Raw genomic sequence first — 23,027 nt, forward strand, 5'->3', positions numbered from 1 at the left:
AGCATAGTACCCAGGTAAAATGTGTATCTACTGGTTTCCATTGGAATGCCAATGGTGGCAGTAGTCCACGCACATTTCTACCATGGTAGTATTTGTGCTTCCCCTTCCCATGCCACCACACTGTTCCTTCTACACATAACATCTTCTCTCAATCTGTTTGCACAACCCTGCCCCTACATTTCTTCAGAACTAGTAAGACCTACTGTGGTAAGAATCGAATGCCTGAAGATAATAGCTAAACAAATTATTCTTTTACTTTCATTTGCAATTCTTACATTCCATAAAAAGTAAGCCACTTCGAAGCACACACTTCCTTTAACAAGAGTACAGCCATAAATGCAGTTAATATATTCAAACCTGCACTCCTCTGCTGTCATCCCAACACTGTGCATCTTTGCATATATTTGCAACAACTTGCCCTTGTTTGTTCCATAATTGCTGTGTGACATCATCTGCATTCTGCCTCATAACTCCACTGTACTCAACAGCAACGCAGCCCCAATCTTGACTGTCATCTTTGGAGGCTAGAGGAATATGGATTATTGTTTTTATCGCCAAGGCGCTATTTGTAAAGCTCCCTTTCTGTGATGGATGGCACGTGTAAGAACAAGTTTGTGCTCTTTGATAAGGGGCATTCTGCAAACAGGTGAGAAGGCAAAGAGCCCAAACCGACAATTTATGAATCACATAAAATGGGGAATGGAAAGAGAGAAGGGCAGAACAAAACATGGGCCAAAGAAATTATCATGTCAGTTCTGCAGATCTTAGCTAATTCAATTAACTTTCATGATTTTTCAACCAGTTACCAATTTTTTTTCAAAGCAGAAGAATGAGGAAGACTAGCTTATAAAACAGATAAGCCACCCTGTGACAGACAACATAGCTATGTGAGAGCAAATCAAGACATCAGGGTTATTTCAAACCAGTTGCAGCTTCTTCCCCCCCTCCTGCTTCAGAAGCTCTTTCTAATTTACAGAAGAAGGAGGACAACATCACATCTAACAAAGGGAAAACACTCACTTGCCTGTATTCATATCTATATCTGGTTGCTGATTTGTAATTACCAATGTATCCAAGACTTTAAGCCCCTGCTGTCAAGATTTGAAGCCCCCGCTGTCCTTGAATGTATTGTACTTTATCTCCCATTTTTTATTACTTGACAACGTCCAAGCTAAATAGAACTTCGCCTAAGCGCTGTTTGTTTGTTTTTTTCCCCATGTGGTCTACTTAATCATAGATATAATAAAAAAACAATATAAACTTGCTACTAACAAAGAGTTCATGTCTATTTTAGATTACTTACTCTTTTTTAAAGAAACAAGCCTTTACTACTATTTGTCTCTTAGAAGATGAGTAAGATTCTTGATTCTTTCCAATACCTCAAGGTTCTATATAAAATTTTTATTATTCTGTGATTTGAAATGGTATCAAATTGACCCAGTAAGATATTCACTCAAAGCCAATAAAACCAAAGCCTTGCTTGTAATTTGATTTTAGCATGTCTGATTCAGATAGAATTAAGGGACTTGCACAGGCTAATTAAAAATCTGTAAAAGGAAGCATGGACATTTAAGAAATTCTGATTTTGGAAGCTACCACAAATCTGGCTCTTTCACATTTTCAGTTGATATTTGTGACATTTAAATAAGGCTCAGAGTTGGTCTGGGGTTTTTACTTTTTTAAGAAATATTTTTAGAGTGAGACATTTTGGGAAAAAGCATCTCTACTGTTTTAAAACAGTCTTCTCTGTAATATAACTGAGATATTGCACACAGCAATTAAATATCCTCCATATTCTCTTCTGATAAGGTCGTTTAACTTGTAGGTCTTTTGGAAATGCAGTTGATGTGCTTAAGACTCTGTTATTTTTTATGAGTATCATCATAATTTAGGAAAAATACAAGCTTCTGTTATATGATCAAAGGGGTCCACTTCACATTGCTGATGTGAGACCATTATCTTAGTAAACCTGAAATGATAGAGAAGTGCTGGGAAATGGGTCTACCTTTTTAAAGCACGCGTAATGTGAGGGCTTTTCAATTCAACTTCTGTGTTTCACCAGAGATAAACAACAAAGTACTCTCTCATTTAGCTGATTTAATAAGTTGTTCATTGTTGTTTTGGTTTTTTTGTTTGTTTGGTTTTATTTTTTAAAATAAAAGTGACTATATTGATGTTAGGAGAAGAGATTGAGAGAGAGCATAAGCTGGAATTCTTGCAAACACAACATAAAAAGAGTTAATCTGACCATTATCCTGGTGCTTGGACATGCTGGACTATGACAATACACAGGGGACAATTACCATGGCTCAGCTGATAAGCTGGAACTCACTAAGGTGCAATAATGCAATTCCTTTCAAATATGTACACTGAACAGGAGTGTCAGGATTAGGTCACTGAGGTTACAGAAACCCTGCCTTTCTTTGAGATGCAATAGTGTCTATTTTCTTTATGTTTATCCTTTGTTATGCAGTCTTCATCTCTATAGGGAAAGCTTATTCTAAAAGTACTTCATAGATCATAAGCCAAATCCTTCTTTTTAATTCAATGGCAAAACTCCCTCCGATATCAATAGTGAAATAACTGAACCTTAGATAAAAACAATTGGTCATTCATCCATAACTCAACTACACCTGGGGTGAAACACAGCAGCGATTTTGCAGTTAACATTACGATTGCAGACTGATCTATGGATGGAAATGCACAACTGAAAACACAGGGGAATTTGGGTAGATGGAAAATAATCATACTGACTAAAATCTGGCAAACTCCCTAGAGGTAACTCCTTTATTCATACGAAAAATGCACAAGATTGTTTACAACTGTTCAGGATCTCAATTACATATGCTATCCAAAAGACATGTCCAACAGCTGGCAGTGCTCTGATCTCATGCTACTGAATAAATAATACTCTTATATGCTTTTTTCACTATTTGAGTGAACAGGGAACTATAAATACAAGGGCTGCATGGTTGGAGTTTTGCAATACAGGTTCAGCCTGTATCACTACTGGCTAGGCTGTAAACTGTGATAAGATCACATACACTTGTAGCACAGGTTTAGATATGTCTGCATTTCAAGATTTAAAGATCAGAACAGAAGGCTTGGAAATTACAGACAATCCCCGTTCTCATTGTTTCAAGCTGTCAAGTATTTGAGATCAATACTTTGACTTTGGCTCCTCACTTGCCAGTAAGAGATTAATACAAAGGCATACCTTCTATTTCCATACATATTATTGCTTAACTGTACCAAAACAACACACAAATTCTATAACAGTACTTTAACCACATCTGTATTACTCCGCTGTCAAATGCATGCCAGATTTGCTTTTGGATTACTGAAGAAGAAGAAAATTTTTTTACCTAAAAGGTTGAAACCAATATCAATGCTTGCTTTTAATCTCGGTGGGGTGGGGGGAGGCAGGAAGCCTAACATCGTCATGTTAGAATTGCCAGAAGCAAGACATTCAGTTCATCAAAACAGAATTTTTAGTTATATCACAAATCAACCATTTTATTATGGTAGTGCTCAGAACTCAGAAACTGCCTTTTTACAGTCTAAAATTAAAGATGCTTCTTTTAAAACTCTAGTCAACACTTCAAAATCAGTATAATTCTGATGTTTCTTCAAATGAGTTCAGATTTTACCAAGCGATAAATTGGATACTCAAATTAACAACTGAAGCAGTTAAACCTGGGGTATTTCATTCATTGTTTGTGTTTAACTGGGCAGAAGCTACTGTTTCATAGGTCATTACTTAAGATAAATACCTCTCTCCCAACAATGGCAAATTATTATTTTCCACCCAGTACTTCATTAACTTTTCTTTTTGTTGGATGAATGCACTTATGTTACTAATAGCAGTCAAGTGTCATGCGAGATGAAGTAAAACATATCTGGAAGAATTATACTTTATTTATCAAATGTCAGATTTCTAGGATTATTTTTTTCTTATGCATATAAGAGGAACATAAACACTAACATATTTAAGTATTATAGTATTTACAGACTAATTCAGATAATTTTTACCACAATATGAGCAATGCACTTATTTTCACGTAGCTAGAATACAGTAGAACTTTTCCAAATGTTAGAAAGTGTTTCCAATTCCACAATGATCAGCCATTCTTTAATAACTTGCTACTAACTGCCCAACTTTTTAGAAATAGTTTTTTGCTGGCTCATATTTTATAACCTTTTCATGTTCCAATCAAATAATCTATGATGTAATATATTAAACGTAACACAACAGCACTGACAGTTTTATATTTTAAATCAGTGATAACTAATCAAGCAAATACTCCTTTTTTGATGAGAAATGAAAAATCTCTTGTGTTTTGCTTCTGAATCACAGGCTACTACTGTATATTTATAAACTCCAGCAGAAGTCATAAGAATACCGTAATAAAAATAACCTTCCTATCAAATAATGGATAATTTTTTTTTTATTTACAGAAATCTTTCATATTACACTGTTCTGTGACTTAAATAAAAGCCAGACAAACATGAAATGTTTGTAATGAGCTGATTCTCTGAAGTCGAACTTAAAATATTGCTGTATATTCTCTGAAATAGCTATGTTGTTACTGAGGACTTAAAATTGCATTTTCAAACACAAAAATCTGAATAGATAATTCTGACCTCATAAAATGCTCAGAAGTTAGCACTTGAGTACATTTTGCAGAATAAACCCTATATCCTTAAGATACTCCTATTCACCAAATATATTCATTAACATGACACGCAAATGTCAAAAAGTTAGATGGGCCATTATTAGCACTCTGGAATACGTAAGCAATATATGAATTAATTGTTTAATCATATCGAGTTGCCTGTGGCACCAAAAAAAAGAAAAGCTAAATGTCAGTATTTCAAACTGTCAATTGAAATGAGTCCCAGATGTTAAAACATTAAGCAACCTAAAAATCAATTAACTTCGTTTTAAGCAAAATCTTTTCCAAGGCAAGCTTTAATCTAGTGACTCAATCTTCCCCTTCCCCTCCCTGGCACAACTGAACATGGAAATTGCCCCTATTTAGTATGCGCAGTGACTGAACTAGGCAAATAGTATATAGAACTGATTTAATGTAAAGACTTACATGTCTTCTGCCATTAGAACTCATTGGTTTTGATGAAGATTTTAATGGTTTTAAAGACAATACTGAAGAATACCTATCGAGTAAAAATGTCAAGTTTTGTTTTTCTCTAAGAAGCGAAGCACTGTTTGTCATTATGCAGAACTCTAAAATGGAGGAAAGCTTAGGTTGTTATTAATTTGCATAAAACCAATGGAAAATAGTTATTTTATATAAGAACTTAAGCTAATACAGCCTGCCTATTTTCTAAAAATGTAAATGGCAGAGATTTGCCAAATCCAAACAGGACTTTTTTCAGAAATTTTATGAAACTTAATTTAAGAATGAGCAAATTTACTTTATAAACATCTGCCATTGTTTTCAGTACAACACTGATTACAACAGTTGCATATACTTTCAATGAACAAAGTCTACAGAATATAGAAAGGCTTAGCCCCAGGAAGTGTCAAGAAATATCAGAGGAGAGATTAACTGCTAAGGGACATTCACATGAGCGTTACACATTTAAAAAGGGAAGAGATTACATACCCCTCTCCACCAATTCTTGTTATCTTTAGACGAAAATCAACAGAGTTCAGGCTGGGTGGCTTCCATTTCAAAATATCATCACATCGACCGGGCTTGTATTTCTGAAGCAAATTAAAAAGCAGTGTAATTATGCTTATTGGTTTTCACTGGTTTTAAAAGTAACGATTCAGCATTTCAGACTATATTAGCTGTCTCTAATGAATTACAATACTTAGTGACTGAAACAATGAATTCCATTACCACAGAGGTAGTTGTGCTTCACTACTTTATTTGCTGCTCCCTTTTAAAACTGCTTAGCACTGTAGCCAAACCATTGCATACAATAAAAAGCTGAGAATGGAAATAAAAATTAGCATACATCATTATCTCTCTCTGGCTAATGGAAAATTTCAAGAAAGAAAGTAAGACAGCACAGAAACAAATGAAAACACTGATAGGACATACATAAAAGATACATTTAAAATAATCTTAACATTTTGGAACAATTTTATGAATGGTATTTTTGTTACCCATGCTGTTGGCTGACACAACTGAAAAAGCCAGCAGTCACCATACTGCCAACTATCAGAAAGGCCCATCAGAAACATGTTCTTTCATACCAAAGGAATTTAAGTTATATAAAGATTAAAGAACATCATGACACACAGGAAAATAAATAAGGGAACATCTGTTGCTTAAGAGAAATGGTACACACTTGAACCAAAAGTTGCAAGGAGCAATCTTCTCTTAAATTAGAGCTGTGGTTTCTCACGGTCTCTTCTATCATTGGCTTCAGTTTACTAAGCTGCCACTTTGTTCATCCTGAACTAACAGTGAAAGCCAACCTCCTAATCCTTTCCTTACTAGAGTATCTTTCATGGCAATGGAGAAAATCAAAATTAACATGAATAGGGCAAAAGTAAAAGAATAATTTGGAGATGCACAGAATGAGAATTTTTAGTTCTTAGGTACTTATTAATCCGCAATGAGAAAATTTATGCAATTTTACCTAAAAAGAACCCAAGAATGTCCAGTGTCTTTTGGTAACACAGCAATCACTAGCATTCCATTGCACCCATGCTGTGTTAAATATTTGCAAAATGCAAAATTTACTGATGATAAACCTAACAGTTCTAGATCTAAAGTGACAAAAGCAGATGAAGAACTTTGTTTTCTGATGTAAGAATAGAAAGTTATTCTTTCCAAAATAAATGCAGCATATCTTGCTTATCATTTCTTGATGAAAAGATGGTGCACGACTTTTGCTAGACGGTAAGTAAAGGCAAGCTTCACATAATTAAAACCCAAACCAGCTCCAAACATTTTTAGCCATAATTCTGCTACACATGACAAAAATAACCTACTAAAAGCTGCTTCTGGAATTTCAATGTGGCTGGCTAGAGTGCCTTACCTCTTATTTTTTTTATCATGGCCCTTAGATTGTTTGAAAGCAACAGCTTCAGGCGTTCTGTTCTGGTTCCCATTCAGGGCATTATAAACCCGTTCCAAACATCAGTATTAGAGTCACCTGCCCAACTTGCTATTCTAATCATGCACAGTTCTGCACTGAATTTCTCCATGATCTTCTCCTCAACATCTGAATAAAATTTAAATGATTTATCCTTGTCCTTAGGACAACATACAGGAGCTGCTTCTGACACCTCTTATCTATGCCTGCTCCCCTTCCACATCTTTTATTTTATTCCTTCCCAGCTATCTTCTAGTTGAAAATTGTCCCTTGGAAAGCAACTTTCTCCAGTGGTCCTTCACATCTGGAACTCTTGCCAAATCAAATCAAACATCCTCATTTCACTCGAATCAGAAAACTAGTAAAATACAGTGTGATAGCAAAATTATGGAAGTATGTTTCTTTCTTCTCTTCCCACCCTATTTCCCCTTCATATGAGTTCTGTGCTGTAACATCAGCAGATATTTGAAGAAAGTTGGTTGCTTGTACACTTTTCCAAAATGGGATTTAGAAAGGTATTGTTTAAGCAATTTACAAAACCCAGAAAATCTTTCAGCAGTAAAGAAATACTTCTTTAGTTGCCACCATCCTGCTATTCCCTCCCTCATTTCTCTGGCTCTTTTCCATTCACCAGAAAGATCTTAACATTCCAATGATCTCATATTTAAATTCTTATAGTAATTAAATTTGTCTTGCTCCTTAGTTCTTTCTTCTACTTTCCCAAACTAAAAATTTGCTATAATGTAGTATGGTGTTAAAAACATTTAAGAACTCATGCCATACATACTAACTGATATGAAATAGATAAAACAGAATATACAAAATATGATGCTCAGTTTAAAGCATTTAAGCTTTTCAGATCATCATTTTTATATATTTTTTATATACAGATTATGTATTTAAATATAGTTTGAAGTATTTACATTCGATTTTACAGAAAGTATTATTTTATTATCTATTCAATTAGTTGAATTGAACGTGAGAATTACAGAGATAAAGGTAGATGGCACTGAAATGTCTTTTTCAGTTAACTTTTCCCGCCATTGTCTTGTACTTACACCTGATATAGAGAGAATTTGGAATTAAATTCTATATAACCTTTATTAACAAAATATGCCCCAGGAATAATAGGACAAAATACAGTGTTCGCAAAGCCATTATTTGTTGCTCTCTCTCATCTGCAGTTTGTAATTTGGCCCGAAGACAATTACTACTACTAGGTATTTACTAATTAGTTCAAAGAAAAACTATAGAGAACACTTCTGATTGTGACAAATTTCTCTACAGACAATGAAAATTTAATTTATGAAACAACTGGTACAGCATGTATGAAGGAACACAGGGTAGAGCTGAGTGGCTGAAGTTGTTGGAACAGGTGTGGATTTTGCTATATGGAACAGAAGATTCACCTTAATGGTTGCTCTTCTGTCTTTTAGCATGACTGAGGTCTTCAACATTCCATAAAAGTGACATTTGTCAATCTCTCATAAACCCTAAAATCTTGTATTAAGCCTCTGTGTAGCTTTATTGACTTGCAATAATCTTCCAAGCAAGATTACTAGAGTGTTTACAATGATGGATTTATTAGTATATACTCAAGTAATCAATTTCTTTTTAAGCAGTAGGTCATATTTTTGAGACCTTATGAGCCATTAAGACTAGACTCAGTCTAAGTGACTTTAGAAAACAATCTCAGCCAGTTTAATATATGGCTTCAAACCACACTTTTACATATCATTCCTTTAAAGAAAAGATAAAGAGAGGCTAATAGTCTTCAAGACAGAGGAAATTTTCTCTTTTGTACAGAAATACCAGTCTCAATCAAAAACTACCCCATATTTTGTATCCAAAAGGTAAATTTGGACTGCTGCTGCATTCACAAATACTAAATATTTCCTCCCGACCATAAACAGGAGCCTTACTTTCTGGCGGAACAGGTAACAGGATTGAAACATACCCCATCTTGAAAACTAAAGACTAAGATTTCTTCTGAGCAATGTGAGAAACTTCGAAGGGTCCTTTAATGGAGGACCAAAGGCTTCTTTCAGGACTCTGTCCTATTTCTGTTTACTTCCGCCTGGAACATAAGGCCTGAAAATGGTAGACGCTCCTTTAGGAAATGAATTCTTATTGACACTAAAAGAATGAACCAATCTCTCTGAGTCACGGCACTGAAATCCTGAGGAAGAGCTGCATCGGATCTGTGTAACAACCTAAGAATGGCCTCACTAGAGCTCTAGTGTCCTGACTCTGACAACAGGCAACAACATGTGCTCAGGGAAGGTGAAAAACAGGGCAATCATATATGATATTTTCTACTACTACTCTCTGAGAGACTATCCATTTTCAAGCTCAGAGAATTCCTGATGTGGATGCAATTCAAATGTGATTCCTATGTATTTGGTGATTTTCAGTTTCCCCTGTACGAGCTCGTCTAGCTCCCCAGTAAGACCATGTAAACCTCTATGAGCTGTAAAAGCCTGCAGCACAATGTTTCACGCACAGCCCCACTACACTGCAAGAAAAAACACCACCTTTTGTTTATTTTGAGCCAGTTTTTGTTGTTTTCAAAGACTTGCACTCCCTAGGGCTCATATTAAGAAAGATGCTGAACAATCAAACCCCATTGCTTCTATGCTACTCATAGTTTCATATGCTTCAATATGCATGGAAATACCCTAAATTCAGAGGCCATAATTTTACATGTGCAGTTACAAATTTTTTCTCCATATACATTACTCTATTATGTGCTGTTTTATCACTCAGCCACCCAATCTTGTAAGGGCTTACTGTAATTCTCCACACTTAGCACCAGCCCTTGCTGATCCACCAAGAAAACATTACTTTACGGTTCATCCCGTTTTCCAACTTGCTTATGCGCAGTACAAGTGACTCCCCTCCCTGGTGAGGATTGTTAACAGTACCCCATCCCTTGACTCCTATTTTTTAATCAATTACTTATCTTTGCAAGAACCTTTTCTTTTAAGTCTCACATCTGCTTTAGTTTCTTCAAGAGTTTTTTGTTAGAAACTTTGACAGAGGCTTTCTGGAAGTCTTAGCGGGGAATACCATACGATCCTACTCAAATGATTTTTGATCTCTTGGTTGGAGAAGCATCACCTTCCTTTCAAAAAGGCATGTAATTTTCCCCAACTGTATCATGTTTACCCAGGTATGAACTACTGTATTCCTTATTATAGTTTCTACTCCTCTGCCCAGTACAGACACCAAGCTTACAGGTCTTATTTCTTCCCCAATCTTCCATGACACCTGCCCCCACCCTTGCTTTTTTAATTGGCATTGTATTTTCTACCCTCACATGCTTAGGCACCTATGTATATATTCCACATAGGATCTACTGTAGGATTTTTTCAAATTCTTTTTCCAAGACTGACAAGTTACACCCTCCTAAAAGTCAGTAAGAACCCAACTTCACAACAGACAGGAACAACTACTCCAAGATCAGTAATGAAAAGCAATGTTTTGACAGGATATATCTGCATATCTGTAATTGCACTGCTGGATCCACAATTCTGACTCAAGTGTAATTATAAAATTAACTGGCTGGCTTCCTTGAAGGGGAATGGGGGAGGATTTGTTCTTTAAGATGGAGTTTGCCTTTACCTCTAGAACCAGCACAGTGTAAAACAAGCCTCAGCTATACTTTTTGTCCTATTAATAAAAAAATTGAGGAAGAATTATCTCTACCACACTTCAAGTTAGCCAAAGAGATCTTGCCTGGAAAGCAACAGCAATAAAAATACACTTTTGACTATTACACTTAGTTTTGACCATAACACTTAGTTATGACCATTGTCAAATAACACCGTTCTCACTTCACAGTGGATTTGTTAACACTGAGCACCTGGTAAAGGTAACAGGTAATTTACCCGTATCTTTCCGAAACAGTTACAAAGGCTTAGATAAGCAATCAGACTTCAAAGCTCATATCACGAACAAGTTATATAGCCCCCAGACTACTTCTGTTACCACAAAAAGCAGAAATTCACAGAAATTTAGCTTAAAATGAGAATTCAACCAAAGGCCAGATTAACAATCCCTGAGAAGGAGATTCATTTTTGTAATGGGTGAGTCCATACGCACGACAGAGCAGTATCGTGAGTTCTTGAGTTTGAATGCTAAGTGCTAAATCAATTTATTTAAAAACGAGCTGGAGCCAAACAAGAATTGTTAAGTATGTGAAAACTTCACCTTAGATGAATCATTGCATACTGCAGACCTGTTCTGCCTGAAGTTATTCTATATTCTAATTCCAAAACAAAATGTGAAGCAATCTGTCTGAGATCAAACTACTCCCTAGCATTTTAAATATAGCATTCATAGCAATGATATCCTCACCACCACCCCCCGACAAATATGCATGTACACGACTACCTCTAAAACATATCAGGTCCCATATCATCTCAAATACAAAGTTCATGCTTCAGTCTGAAACCTTTCAACCTAATCTAACCACAGAAATTAGAACTCCACACCAAAAACGTACATTGACAAATCAGAAACTATCTCAGATAGCTTTAAAGGATTGGACTAGATGACCTCCTGATGGACTAGATTACCTTCTGATGTCCCTTCCAACTTGAATTATTCTACAAAGCTGTAATCTCTCTTTGGATGCGTGTTCTTTTAGCAGCTATATTGGGTGCTCTTACACTAGCATTTTAGTTTACAAAAGTAATGTACTTTCAAAGCAAATCCCCCAGTTGCTCCTACTTAGTACACGTTAATTGAGGTAGCTGGGCAGCTCTGGTGCACGCAAACTGGATTCCATTTACATAAAACCAATCCTGAAGTTTCACTTCAGGGACTCACCTAATGCACTTCACCCCACAGTACAGACACCAGAGTCCAAGGCAAAGGCCGTACCATTGCAATGCTACCTAGCACCTACCTAGCACAGTTGAACCTGAACTGTGAAGATATCCTGCAACATCCTGAAATGCTACTTTAAAGAAGTAATGTCACTGTCTTCAGGTTGGCTATGAACCCGAGCCCTCAAATTTTTACAACTCTGCTACTTACTCAGCATCTACCCAACTTTTCTTCTATCTTTTTATTTATTATTATTATTATTATTATTATTATTATTATTATTATTATTATAATAAATGCCCTACCTTCTGCGGCTATTCTCTCCTGGCAGAACCCCAGCCCCTTTCTTTTCATCATTCCTTTCTTTTTCACAACCTTCCATTCCAGTCAGGGCTTCTCCAAATAGCAGTGTCAACCACCTCAATCTCCTAGAAGATTGAGCTTGGCCAGTTAGTACTTGTCAGCCTGTGCTAGTGGACCAAGATCTTCCCCAGCAGCAGAAAAACTGGCAGAATCAAGAGGTTACTAACCTCAGGAGCGCTGCAGTATAGAAGAGCACTACCAATCAGTACCACCTTAGCTCAAGAGGATGAAAGCCAGGGACAACAGATGTGTCAGAAGTAGCATGGCAAATGTACCCCTATTATGGAGATCTTGAACTTCAGGCAAGACCACAATAATGAACCTAAAACTCAAGTGCACATCCAACACCCTGGGATGCAGAATCATCATTGAAGGCAGCCCAACAGAAAGCACGTGCTCTGACATCCTCCTTAGGCTGCTGCATCTCATCAATTCCTAACCTCATACTCAAGTCCATAGGCTTAAGTGGGTCCGCTCAAGCCACAGGTAGGGTTTTTTTGTTAGACCCTGATGGGCCATTTTAGCACTGCAGGGCAAACTGATGGGTTGCTGGTCATGTTCAACTCCAACCCCCTGCCCTGTCCCAAAAGTACTAAGTCTAGTTGCCCCCTCCCTCTATAGTTGCCCATAGAGAGGGCAACTCTTTTTTCCTCTCCCTACAGGTCAAGAGAAAGGCGGGCCCTCAGAGAACAAAGTTCTGTTATCTGAACTTTTGCTGACACATTTCTTGTTAGTTGCAGATATTCCTCTCACATAGGTTTTGGTTTTGCCTAAAGTCATGTGTCTTCTCAGCATTTGCATTCACTGAGTGGTTCAGCAGAAAGCTGAAAGCCTGGGCAATGGGGATGTTATTGGCCCGCAAGGAGGATGAAGTTTCACTCCAACCAGCTGCTTTCATATGGCATGGACTTTGCTGCTTAGTATTTTGTAGGAGGAAGAGTGGGGTTAGTTTCTGGGACTGCATTCTGGGCAGGCAGTCTGGGCTGTGGGGTATCGTTGACTCACCATGAAGACATCCACCTGGAAGACTGAGCAACTTCAGCTGAAAGTCTAAACAAAACAAATGTTTCGTTTCTTCTAGTGACTGAAAAGGAAGAGGTGGTGGGATGACCAAGAGAGAAGTTTGTGCCTCATCAAGAGAAGGAAGAGGAAGGTTCCTTGACAAGGGTTCCTTGACAAAGCCTAATCAGCCAGCTCAACCTCCCTAACCCTTATTAAATACCATCCTCCTGAAGTGCAGCAGCAGCTAACACAGGCCACCTTGCATTTCCCTTCCTCCACATCTTCCCTCACTCATTCCAACTCCAAATGACAGGAAGCCAGCAAATAACCCAGCTCTTTCTTTTCTCCTAAACAGCACAGTGCTGCTACTTATCAGCTATAATTTCCCCTCAGTAAACTGGTCAGACCCAGCCCTGCAAGGTATACAGAGGGCTGCTAAGCTGGCAGCCGCAGGAAGACACCAATTCAGAAAGAAGGTTGAAAAAAGGGCGCAGAAGGCTCAGGGAAGATTTGTTGGAATAACCATGCTTGCCCAAGAAGTATGGCAGGTTGAGTACCATTGGGGAGTGAGGGCAGATGGGGTAGGAGGGGATGGCGTTAACCAAGACAGCTACTGGGAATATACTGGAGTTCTTTAAAATCAACAAATGTAATCTGCCACACTACAGATGACATTAGCTTTTAACCACTCTGAATATGCAATAAATTGCAATTAAGTATCCTTGAACATGAAATATAAATATTAAATACAAATCTTTACCTCTCTAATAATTTTAAAATTCAAATAAGTTACTTTGCTATTTCATATTTTAACACCAAAAAGGAACTTCTGTCATTACATAAATGATATTCTGATTTTTAGTTAGGCTTACTTACCAGAATGAAGACACTAAAAGCGTTTTAAAAACATTCTAGAATGCTTCAGGTTCACAAACAGTAAGAAATATTTGTTCTGTTGTAAAATCCACCCATCTCCATTACCAATATTCTTCTGTGTTTTAATTAAATTGTTTGCAAGCAACTTTGTATTCAACATGATGCTAAAGCTTTCACTTGAAAGGAAAAAGTTAACTACTGCAAACCTATAATAACAACAAATCTGCTCCTCTTTCCCACTCAAAACAATGGTTAAATGTTTTCGCTGAAGAGCTCTACTTAATTCTGAGGCCTCTTAATATCCATAGGGCAGCTGCTGCCCTACCCAATCTAATAGCTTGCATTCAGCTGTGTAAACATAAAGATGGAATGATTACCCAAAATGTGTTTTTATTTTCTTGCACTACAGACCCTGGATCATTTTAAGGAACCAAAAGGATAGATTATAATCAATCATTTCAGGCTAGACCTTAGAGAGAGATGAGCGGAAGGAACAGAAGTTGCTAACATTGTTGACAGATTATGTGAATAAGCTAGATCAATGGATCAAGATAACACAAGATGAAAGGCAACCATTGACTCAATTGTATATTCATAGATATTTAAGACTGGAAACCATTACTGGGCTCATTGAGTCAGCTCTGCTGCATATAGGATAGAGAAACGTGAACAATAATGTTTATATCAAGCTTATAATTACTATCCAAACTACAATAATGTTTATATCAAGCTTATAATTCCTATTCAAATTACAGCACACCTTTATGAAAGATACCAAGCGATGAAGAAATCACAACATATATCTAGGGAAGTTACCATGGCCATTTATTACACTTGTACTTAAAAACGCATGCTTATTTCTACACTGAATCTTGTTAATGTCTTAGTTTAGACTGAAGCCTAGCTCTCCATGTAATTACTTCCCTTTTTTAAGAGAAAATGACTAAGTCTGAGTCTCACTACATGGGTAATTTTCCAGTTGGCTAATGTACACATCTTCATAGCGTAATTTCACAAAAGCCTTTAGAAGAGTAGGCAACAGAACTGAACCTACCATTTCAATATTCTTTTCGCTGGTTATGCATACAGCGGTATACAAAAGGAAGTGTGTATGTACTTTGTATTCTTCTGCACTGCATTGAAACGTGTTGATAACTAGCTGAAATAATTCTTTTGAGATTCACGCCTTTAGCTGGGACTTAATACACTTGCTCCTAGATATACAGCCTACATTTGGCTGTATTCAAGCACCATCGTAAGACCAAATGATCCAGGTTAGCCTACATGACTGATCTTTTGGGAAAATAGGTAAGTTTGCTGAAAAAGTTAGAAATAGTAACAACATGACGATAAACACACACACATACAAAAAATCCAAACCTTATCATTAAAACCCTTCATTGTAACATACTTCTTTATCTGTCACAAAAAAAAGAAGAAAAACAATCCAAATACAAGACACTAAAATCTACTTGAGGAAGTAAGTTATCCCACCAGCAGTTAATCTGTGACTCAGCTTCTTACAGTACTCTGCCTTCTATCCCTTCTAGCTTCCCTTCTCAGTTCCAATTCCTTCTGTTCCACAAAGCGCTCATACAAACAACTCACATCCTCGCCATAACCCCCATAGACCATCACTGCAATACCCCCTGCTCTTCCCCATGTATTCTGTTTTCTTTGCCTGGTAAAAAGCTAAGCAAAAGGGAATGTGGCACCTGAATTGTCCTGGTCATTGATGGGTGAATGTGATTAATACTAGTTCTCGCTGTATATTGAGCAGGACACTGAGAACTGGAAGAAAGAGATATACTAGCCTGATCATAGGCCCACAACACTCCCTAGTTGAGGAGCAGAAAGTCCAGCTTTTCTTACTGAAGTCTGAGGCAAACAGGTTATTTGAGAAGTATTTTGAGAGTAGCAGACTCATCCCTAACTCACACCCTTGGAGGTGAAGGCAAACTATGTTGTACACTACAGCATTTATGGTATTTAGTGGTGGTGACTGGCCGTCAGTGAATCAGCTTCAGAGATTATCAATCATGCATACGGGGAAAGCTACTTTGCATGTTGATGATCTAGAAGACAAAGGAGAATAAGGTCCAAGAGTAAAAGCCTCCAGGTTCAAATGACAGGGTGCATGATTACAATGACTGACGCACAGAAAAAGTGACTAAATTAATCCATTGATTTGGAGTGGACAATGGAAAAACACCAGGACAATGCTATCTACTAAGACCAACTATTATCAGACAGTAAGAGGAAAATACTATTGTTTACTGTTGTATTAAGCCATCATATTTGGTTATTTAAAATATGTCAGAGCTGGCCAAACTGATTATCTATCGTGCACCAAAATCTTTATAGAGGTCAAGATCTGCCAAATACATTCCACATACCTCAGAGTCAGAAAGTGAACTCTAAGAAACTCTCTCATTGGGGTCTGAGCATGTGAAGGGTCCCTGGGCATCCCACAGACACTGGCCACGCTAGTTTTCACCTGGCTCCATTCTTTACATAGCTAGAAATAACCATCAGTGTCCCTATTGTCATTGTCCTATCCCACCCCTGCCCAGCATCCCCTTCCCAGGACAACAATTGTACTGCTCAAAAGTACACTTGGCCACATCTGAAGACTGTGTACATCTGAAGACTGTGAATCAGGTTCATAAAGAAACAGCTGAATCACAGAGAAAAAACCAGCCTCATTAAAATCAAGTTCTACACTGTAATTCTGCAGCTTAGAAAATTTTATTTAGCCTTTTAAGAGCTAATGGAACATGATTGTTAAGGATCACAATTTTTCAGATCAATTCCAATGAGGAATTTAATTGTGACTGCTCCCAACAGAAAGCATTTTTCCCAATAGTTTGGAGAAATTCAGTCATATTAACAAAATCTTTGATACCTGTGAACCCAGTTGAGACAACTTATTTAGATTTCTAGAATGCCTTTTATAAAAGAAACAACTCATGTTTTTGACTGCATAGGAAAAATTATTTATATGCAGGGCTTTCAAGCCTACGAAACTGTATTAAGCAGTTGCCATTGAACGGAATGTTTAAGTGTTCATTATTTCTGAAGGTTGAGAAACATACTTGGGTGCTTAACATATGCATTTAGGAGGAGCACAAAATTATTATAAGGCAGCAGTAAAACAATGAGATGCTAAAGCTGAGGTATAAACAATATTGGTTGATGAAGTTTGGAGAGTCTGAAGAATTCAGAGGCATCTAAGAAATTTCTATCAATGAATGCAATAAATGAAACTTTGACAAATGCAGGTCAACAAGGGAAAGATGTGTTGCATTTAACTTGACTATATAGATTCCACTAAGAAAAGGTGCTTTAATGAAATCTCTTCAATGGCACTCAGTGTCTCAAAGATGACTAGGATTCCTTTATTCTTTAGAAAAACAAATCAAATATACCCAGTACTGTTTTCTTTCCTGTAGATGTTTGACATAATTTCTGTATAAGCTCTTGAAATTTTAAAGCAAGCAGTTTTTTATAAATATGAATAAATTCCCCCTACATTTATAAAGGAAAGGCAGGAGGATGTGATTAGTAAGTATTCGTAAGAGTGATCAGGCTAGAAGAAACTCTGGATAAACACCAGTATTTTCCAAACACCTGTCATTTGTGAAAGGCATTTTCATAGTTGAGTGAAAACAAAAGAATCTAAACACTGAATGGAAAATACATAAGAACACAAAATGGCTGCAAAGTTTGTACCACTCCAAAACATGATCCAAATGCTTTCCAACTTCACCCAGCACAACCCGTGTCTAACCATGGACAGATGGCCATGATGCCCTATCTAAAAGATAACGACAAAAAAAAGCAAACTCCTCCCTTTCAAAAAAACTCTTTTAACTAAAAATAAAAGAAAATAATAAATGCTGCTTTTAATGCTTAGTGTTCTAAATTACTGATTCAAACCACCTGAACAATAAAAGAGCTGCAGTCCTCTCTAAACAGCTTTTTGCCTGATTCAGTAATACAGAGACATACTGATGTTCAATAAATATTTGATCAGCTTGAAAATAAGGTTGTTAATGAATTCCAAACATTATGCAATGTACTGGTGTCACATCATAGAAAGCAAATCTGTAGCCAATAACTTTTTAAAGCTCATAAAAGATGAGGAAAAGACAGTTTCCTTAGCTAAGCTAAAATCATTCAGTGTCCACAAGTAAGCCAAAAGGATGATAGAGTCAACTCCTGATAACAAAGTTTTAAATAACTCATTACTTGACGGTGAAGTCACCATGCTGCTTTAATTCCATGTAGTCAAGCAGATTTGTGTAAATTCTTCAATTCCTCAACTTTACAAAGCAAAATAAAGAAAAATTAAAACTAACTTGTGTTCTAAGACATGATAACTTTGGTGTATTCTGGAAATTTTTTTGTTTAGAGAGTTAAAAAACTAAGTAGTAATGATACGTTTTAATACGTTAGTACTGGTTTTTCAGAAGTAGCAGTTTTTATTGTGAAATGTTATTGTACCACAATTTGTTTCTTATGAAAACGTGACTTGAAGCTATATGAAGTAGAAAGAAAATGGTTATAATCAAAATTACTTCTGAAATATTAAGCTTAACTGCCATAGCAGACTGAAAAGCAAAACGTGCTAGTAATACGCACTCATTTAGTGTTAGGTTATGTTTCATACTAAGGATTTTAAGATTTGAATGCAAATCAGGTTTAGAAGGTTAACCTGTATGCAGAAATTAATCTGTTAATATTTTAATAGATATTTTTCAATTGCTTTTTCCAAAAGTGTCTCTGAACTTCAAGTTAATGCAATATTTATATTGAACTTCTTTGGTAATTATTGGGCTAAATGTCTTCTACGCTTGCACTTTAATTTAGGTTTATACCTCTGGCTTCATTAAACATCTTGTTTCACAGCTATACTAATAGCTTTTCTCAATATTCCATTAAGCAAGGAGAAAAATATGAGGAAATTTTCTTCATAACAAATGTCATTTACATATTAATCCATATCAAATTAATATTTGATAAATGAAGTTCAGTTCACAGCCAAAAATCCATGTTTATAGCAATCAGAATGTAGCAACCACAAAATTACTCATTGCTCTTTTCCCGCCCCCCTTCCCTCCCCCCCCCCAGCACATTACTGTAAGCAGCAGAAACCTGTTCTCAGTCACTTCTGTTTGTATTCATCCTTTCACTTAATATTATGATCTGGAACTAGAAACTCCAACACTTGGTCTGAAGCAAGAAGGAAAAAGTAAATGCCTTCAAATTGTTGGCTAATATATACATGATCCACAATGGACTAACTTGTGTCTGCCTTTGGTTCTAAATTCTACTTTTGGCAAATTAACTGTTGAAAAGCTATATACTCCTACCTTTGTGACAAAAGAAATGTCCTGACAACAGAGCTATGGTCCCCACGGTCAAAGGAACTGGTGATGGTCCATGGCTGCTACTTAAGATATTAGACTTATATTGCTATTGATCATTTTGTTTCTTTTTTTTTTTTAATTTATTATTTACTTATTTTTCACCATCTAGTATTTATAACCTCATTAAATATGTGCTGTGTAAGTCTTCAGGAAAAATTAACACAATAATAAAAACAATCAAGATACTTCAATTTGCCTTCTGATGCTTTATTTCATTCTTTTTATTTCATTTTGTATCACTAACTTGAACTGAGATGGCCTCAGTGTGTAACCACAGCGTAATCTTTCACCAGGATGCCAAAGTGACTACAGAATACTATTGTATTTACTTCTCCAGATGAAATTTTCTTTCAAACTAAGTTTCACAACTCACTAACACTAGAAATTAATAGAAACAATAGAAATTAAGTAGAAATTAATATAATGGAAAAGATCAAGTCTGCATAATTTTTCCTCAGCCATACGTTGTTAATTCTGCCCTCCCCCTAGAAACACAGATAAACAAACCCAGAGGCAAGAAGCTAAATAGTTTAAAACAACTGTCCAGACAGACTGATGAGAGTTAGGCTAAATTAGAGTTTCACCCTGATCTCCTATGAAATATGGACTGATCTCCCTGATCACCCTGATCTCCTATGAAATATGGACTGAAATCAATCTTCCTTCATTTCCATCCACCTTTTCTCCCAAAACAATCAGCCGCTTCTTCTCGTGTGATCAGGAAACCCTTTTCTTCATGAAGATTTCAACACAGTCATTGCTAAAAACTACAGGAGTTAGCTTGGCACTAAGCCCAAAGGTTATGTTTACCTTTAATTGTTTTTAAGAAGGCCACAATCATTGAACACTGTGGGCGAAATCCAGTCTAACTTAGGCACAACAGAGACATGGGAGTTCTAGGTACTTAATAAAGCAGCTCTCCAATAAGCACCTGCTTCCCATGTGGCAAATGGAGAAAGATGAATATCTGAAGCTTTACACATGTTTACATACTTAATTTAGGAGGAGAGGACTCCCTGTCACTTGGCCCTCCTCACTGAATATATATAGTACTTAGGCATGTCCTTTACAAGTACTAGCTAGATCATACCCTGCTCTCTATATTTTCAGATTCAGATACTCTTCTTCAAGTCATTATATTGCTACACATCTGAAAGATTCAAACATTCCTTAAATAAGAACCTTTGAGACCACTAATGCTGCTTTTTTCTGCTATTCTTTCAGACCTAATTAGGTATTAATATACCTAACAGAAATGCAATGTTTGCAATGACAAGCCACAGTGTGGACTATGAAAGGTAGGAGCAATTTTAACTCAGTTTTATTTATTAGCTGATTTGTGTTATTTGCAGTCGGCACTACTTGAAATTTAGAAAACAAAATAGAAAAACCTTTGGACAACTGTATTGCTAGATACCATGACAATGCTCAGCTGATGCTTTCTGTGTGTACAAACAATAACCTTTTAAAAACTATTCTACAGTTGAGAACACTTCAAATTTTAAATGTTAATATTCTCTTTCCATTATATGTTTAACATGACTCTATCCAAATTCATCTCCAGAGGGCTGTTTAAGACATTACCTCTTAATTCACAGCTACAGAAGTTGCTGACAAAGGATGAAGGGATGAGTCTGCGGTAAACTGTTGGGACGACCAAGATAATACAGAAGCACTCCTGGCCCCGCTCCTTTACTTTTTTTTTTCTTTTAGTCTTCTGAAGCAATGCTTATTATTCTTCTCCTCTCCCCCAGTGACACAGCAAATCTTTGAAAGAGTCTTAGGGAGATCACCTTCCTTCTTAATCTTCCTTTCACACTTTTACCGCGAAAAAAAACCTTAGTTGCATGAAGCCAGTGATGTTGGAGAAAACATTAATTTTAATTGCATAAAGTGCTAAGTGCAGTTGCTTCATCACATCACTTGTTTTATGAGCCTTACTGTTTACAGCTCTTTACATGTTTAAAGCTTTGTATGTATCAGCCTAAATCTTCTCTCATTTCTCAAAGCCTGATGGCCCCAACCTTTCTTCACCTTCTGTCCTTTCATTTTTACTACCTCAGTCCCAACTCAAGCTTAAGTGTAGTCACTTGAATTTACACCACAGAGAGGGAAGTCAGTCTCTCAGAGAACTTATTTCTCTGTGGATGGTTAGTTTGTGATCAAAGGCTCCCAGAAATCTCACAAAAGTTGGGTTGGATCAGCAGGAAGTATTCAGTGCTTGAAGTCTGACAGCAGAAGCATCCCCAGTGTAGCAAAAGAATCTCCATGAACTGAGCAGCAGTGCTCTTGGCTGACTCACTACGATAACCTGATTTGGAAGTTGAGTAATTTATCAGTATTAAAGACCACATTTGCAGGGGCTACAACCTGTAAATTTAAGGCTTCATCATAACATTGGCTTTATTGACATTCTTCTTAAGCTACAATGATAATCAGTATACCAGGAATAATATTTCATCAAATCACCTTAGAGCTCATGAAGATTAATGAAAACTACCAACCCTAAACAGAAGGATGCAAAAATACATTCCAAAATACTTCTTGAGGAATGCCAATCTTGAAAAAAACAAAGCAGCCTTACATCAAGAGGCAAACAGTGGGCTATAGCTTTAAGCTAATCTGAACATAAGGAGAAACATACAAGTATAAACTCAGAAATTGCAGCATGCTGGTCTCAGACATAGTCTAATTTCTCATTTTAATTCCAGAGCTAAAAAGCCCCTAGAGCTGAACAGATATGCATCAAAGATGATGCACAGAATCGCCAGCAGGATTTTCTTCTATATGTTGCCAAACGTGTGTTACACAAAACTGTCATTAAGGGCTAGCTTAGTACATTTTACAGGGCTACAAATCTTCTTGAATTAAATATTTATGAGTCTTGCTTGCAATACTGAATCCTGCGGTATTTTATAAGAAACAACAGAAACTAGCCTCTTCAACTACATATTCTAATATATTATATATTAGTCTAATATATTATATTCTATATTATAAAATGATGAGTTTTAATCATATTAAATTCATCATTATCTATGTAGATTAAAATAGCAAACCCCATATTTTACATACTTAGTTTCACAAGAAAACATTCACACAACATGAGAGTAAATCCAACCAGTAGAATTCAGCATGTGCTTCGCAGTGCTTTTGCTTTGCAAGTAGCAAGCTGATGTGCTTGGAGATGAAAAGCAAAGTGGGAAAAAAAAAATGTACATTGAAAAAAATCAGTATGTATTTTCTCTTTCAAGTCTGCTACAAGACTAATACAATTTAAAACTGCATTTTCAGGAGAGTAATTTGGATAATGAGAAGGGAAAACTCCTCCTCTATGGAGAAAAAACATAGCATGCTGAAGGAGAAAATGAAAGGGTTCTGCCCACTCTGTGAGAAATTAATCCTTGTAGTTCTGACTTGGGAACAAGCGAGTCAGTGGCTCTGGGT

General features: G+C 36.5%; 1 protein-coding gene across 3 annotated transcripts in view; it reads right to left on the minus strand.

Moving 5' to 3' along the window:
* Positions 1 to 23,027, minus strand: part of RNGTT (RNA guanylyltransferase and 5'-phosphatase) — a 181,056-nt gene that overhangs the window by 53,233 nt on the left and 104,796 nt on the right. For all 3 annotated transcript variants that reach the window (XM_075145462.1, XM_075145461.1, XM_075145460.1), the window contains one exon: positions 5,628 to 5,728. In XM_075145462.1, the coding sequence (XP_075001563.1) occupies positions 5,628 to 5,728 (101 nt within the window). The remainder of the gene's footprint in view (positions 1 to 5,627; positions 5,729 to 23,027) is intronic.

This window comes from Calonectris borealis, chromosome 3, assembly GCF_964195595.1.
Source record: "Calonectris borealis chromosome 3, bCalBor7.hap1.2, whole genome shotgun sequence".
Classification (NCBI taxonomy): Eukaryota; Metazoa; Chordata; class Aves; order Procellariiformes; family Procellariidae; genus Calonectris; species Calonectris borealis.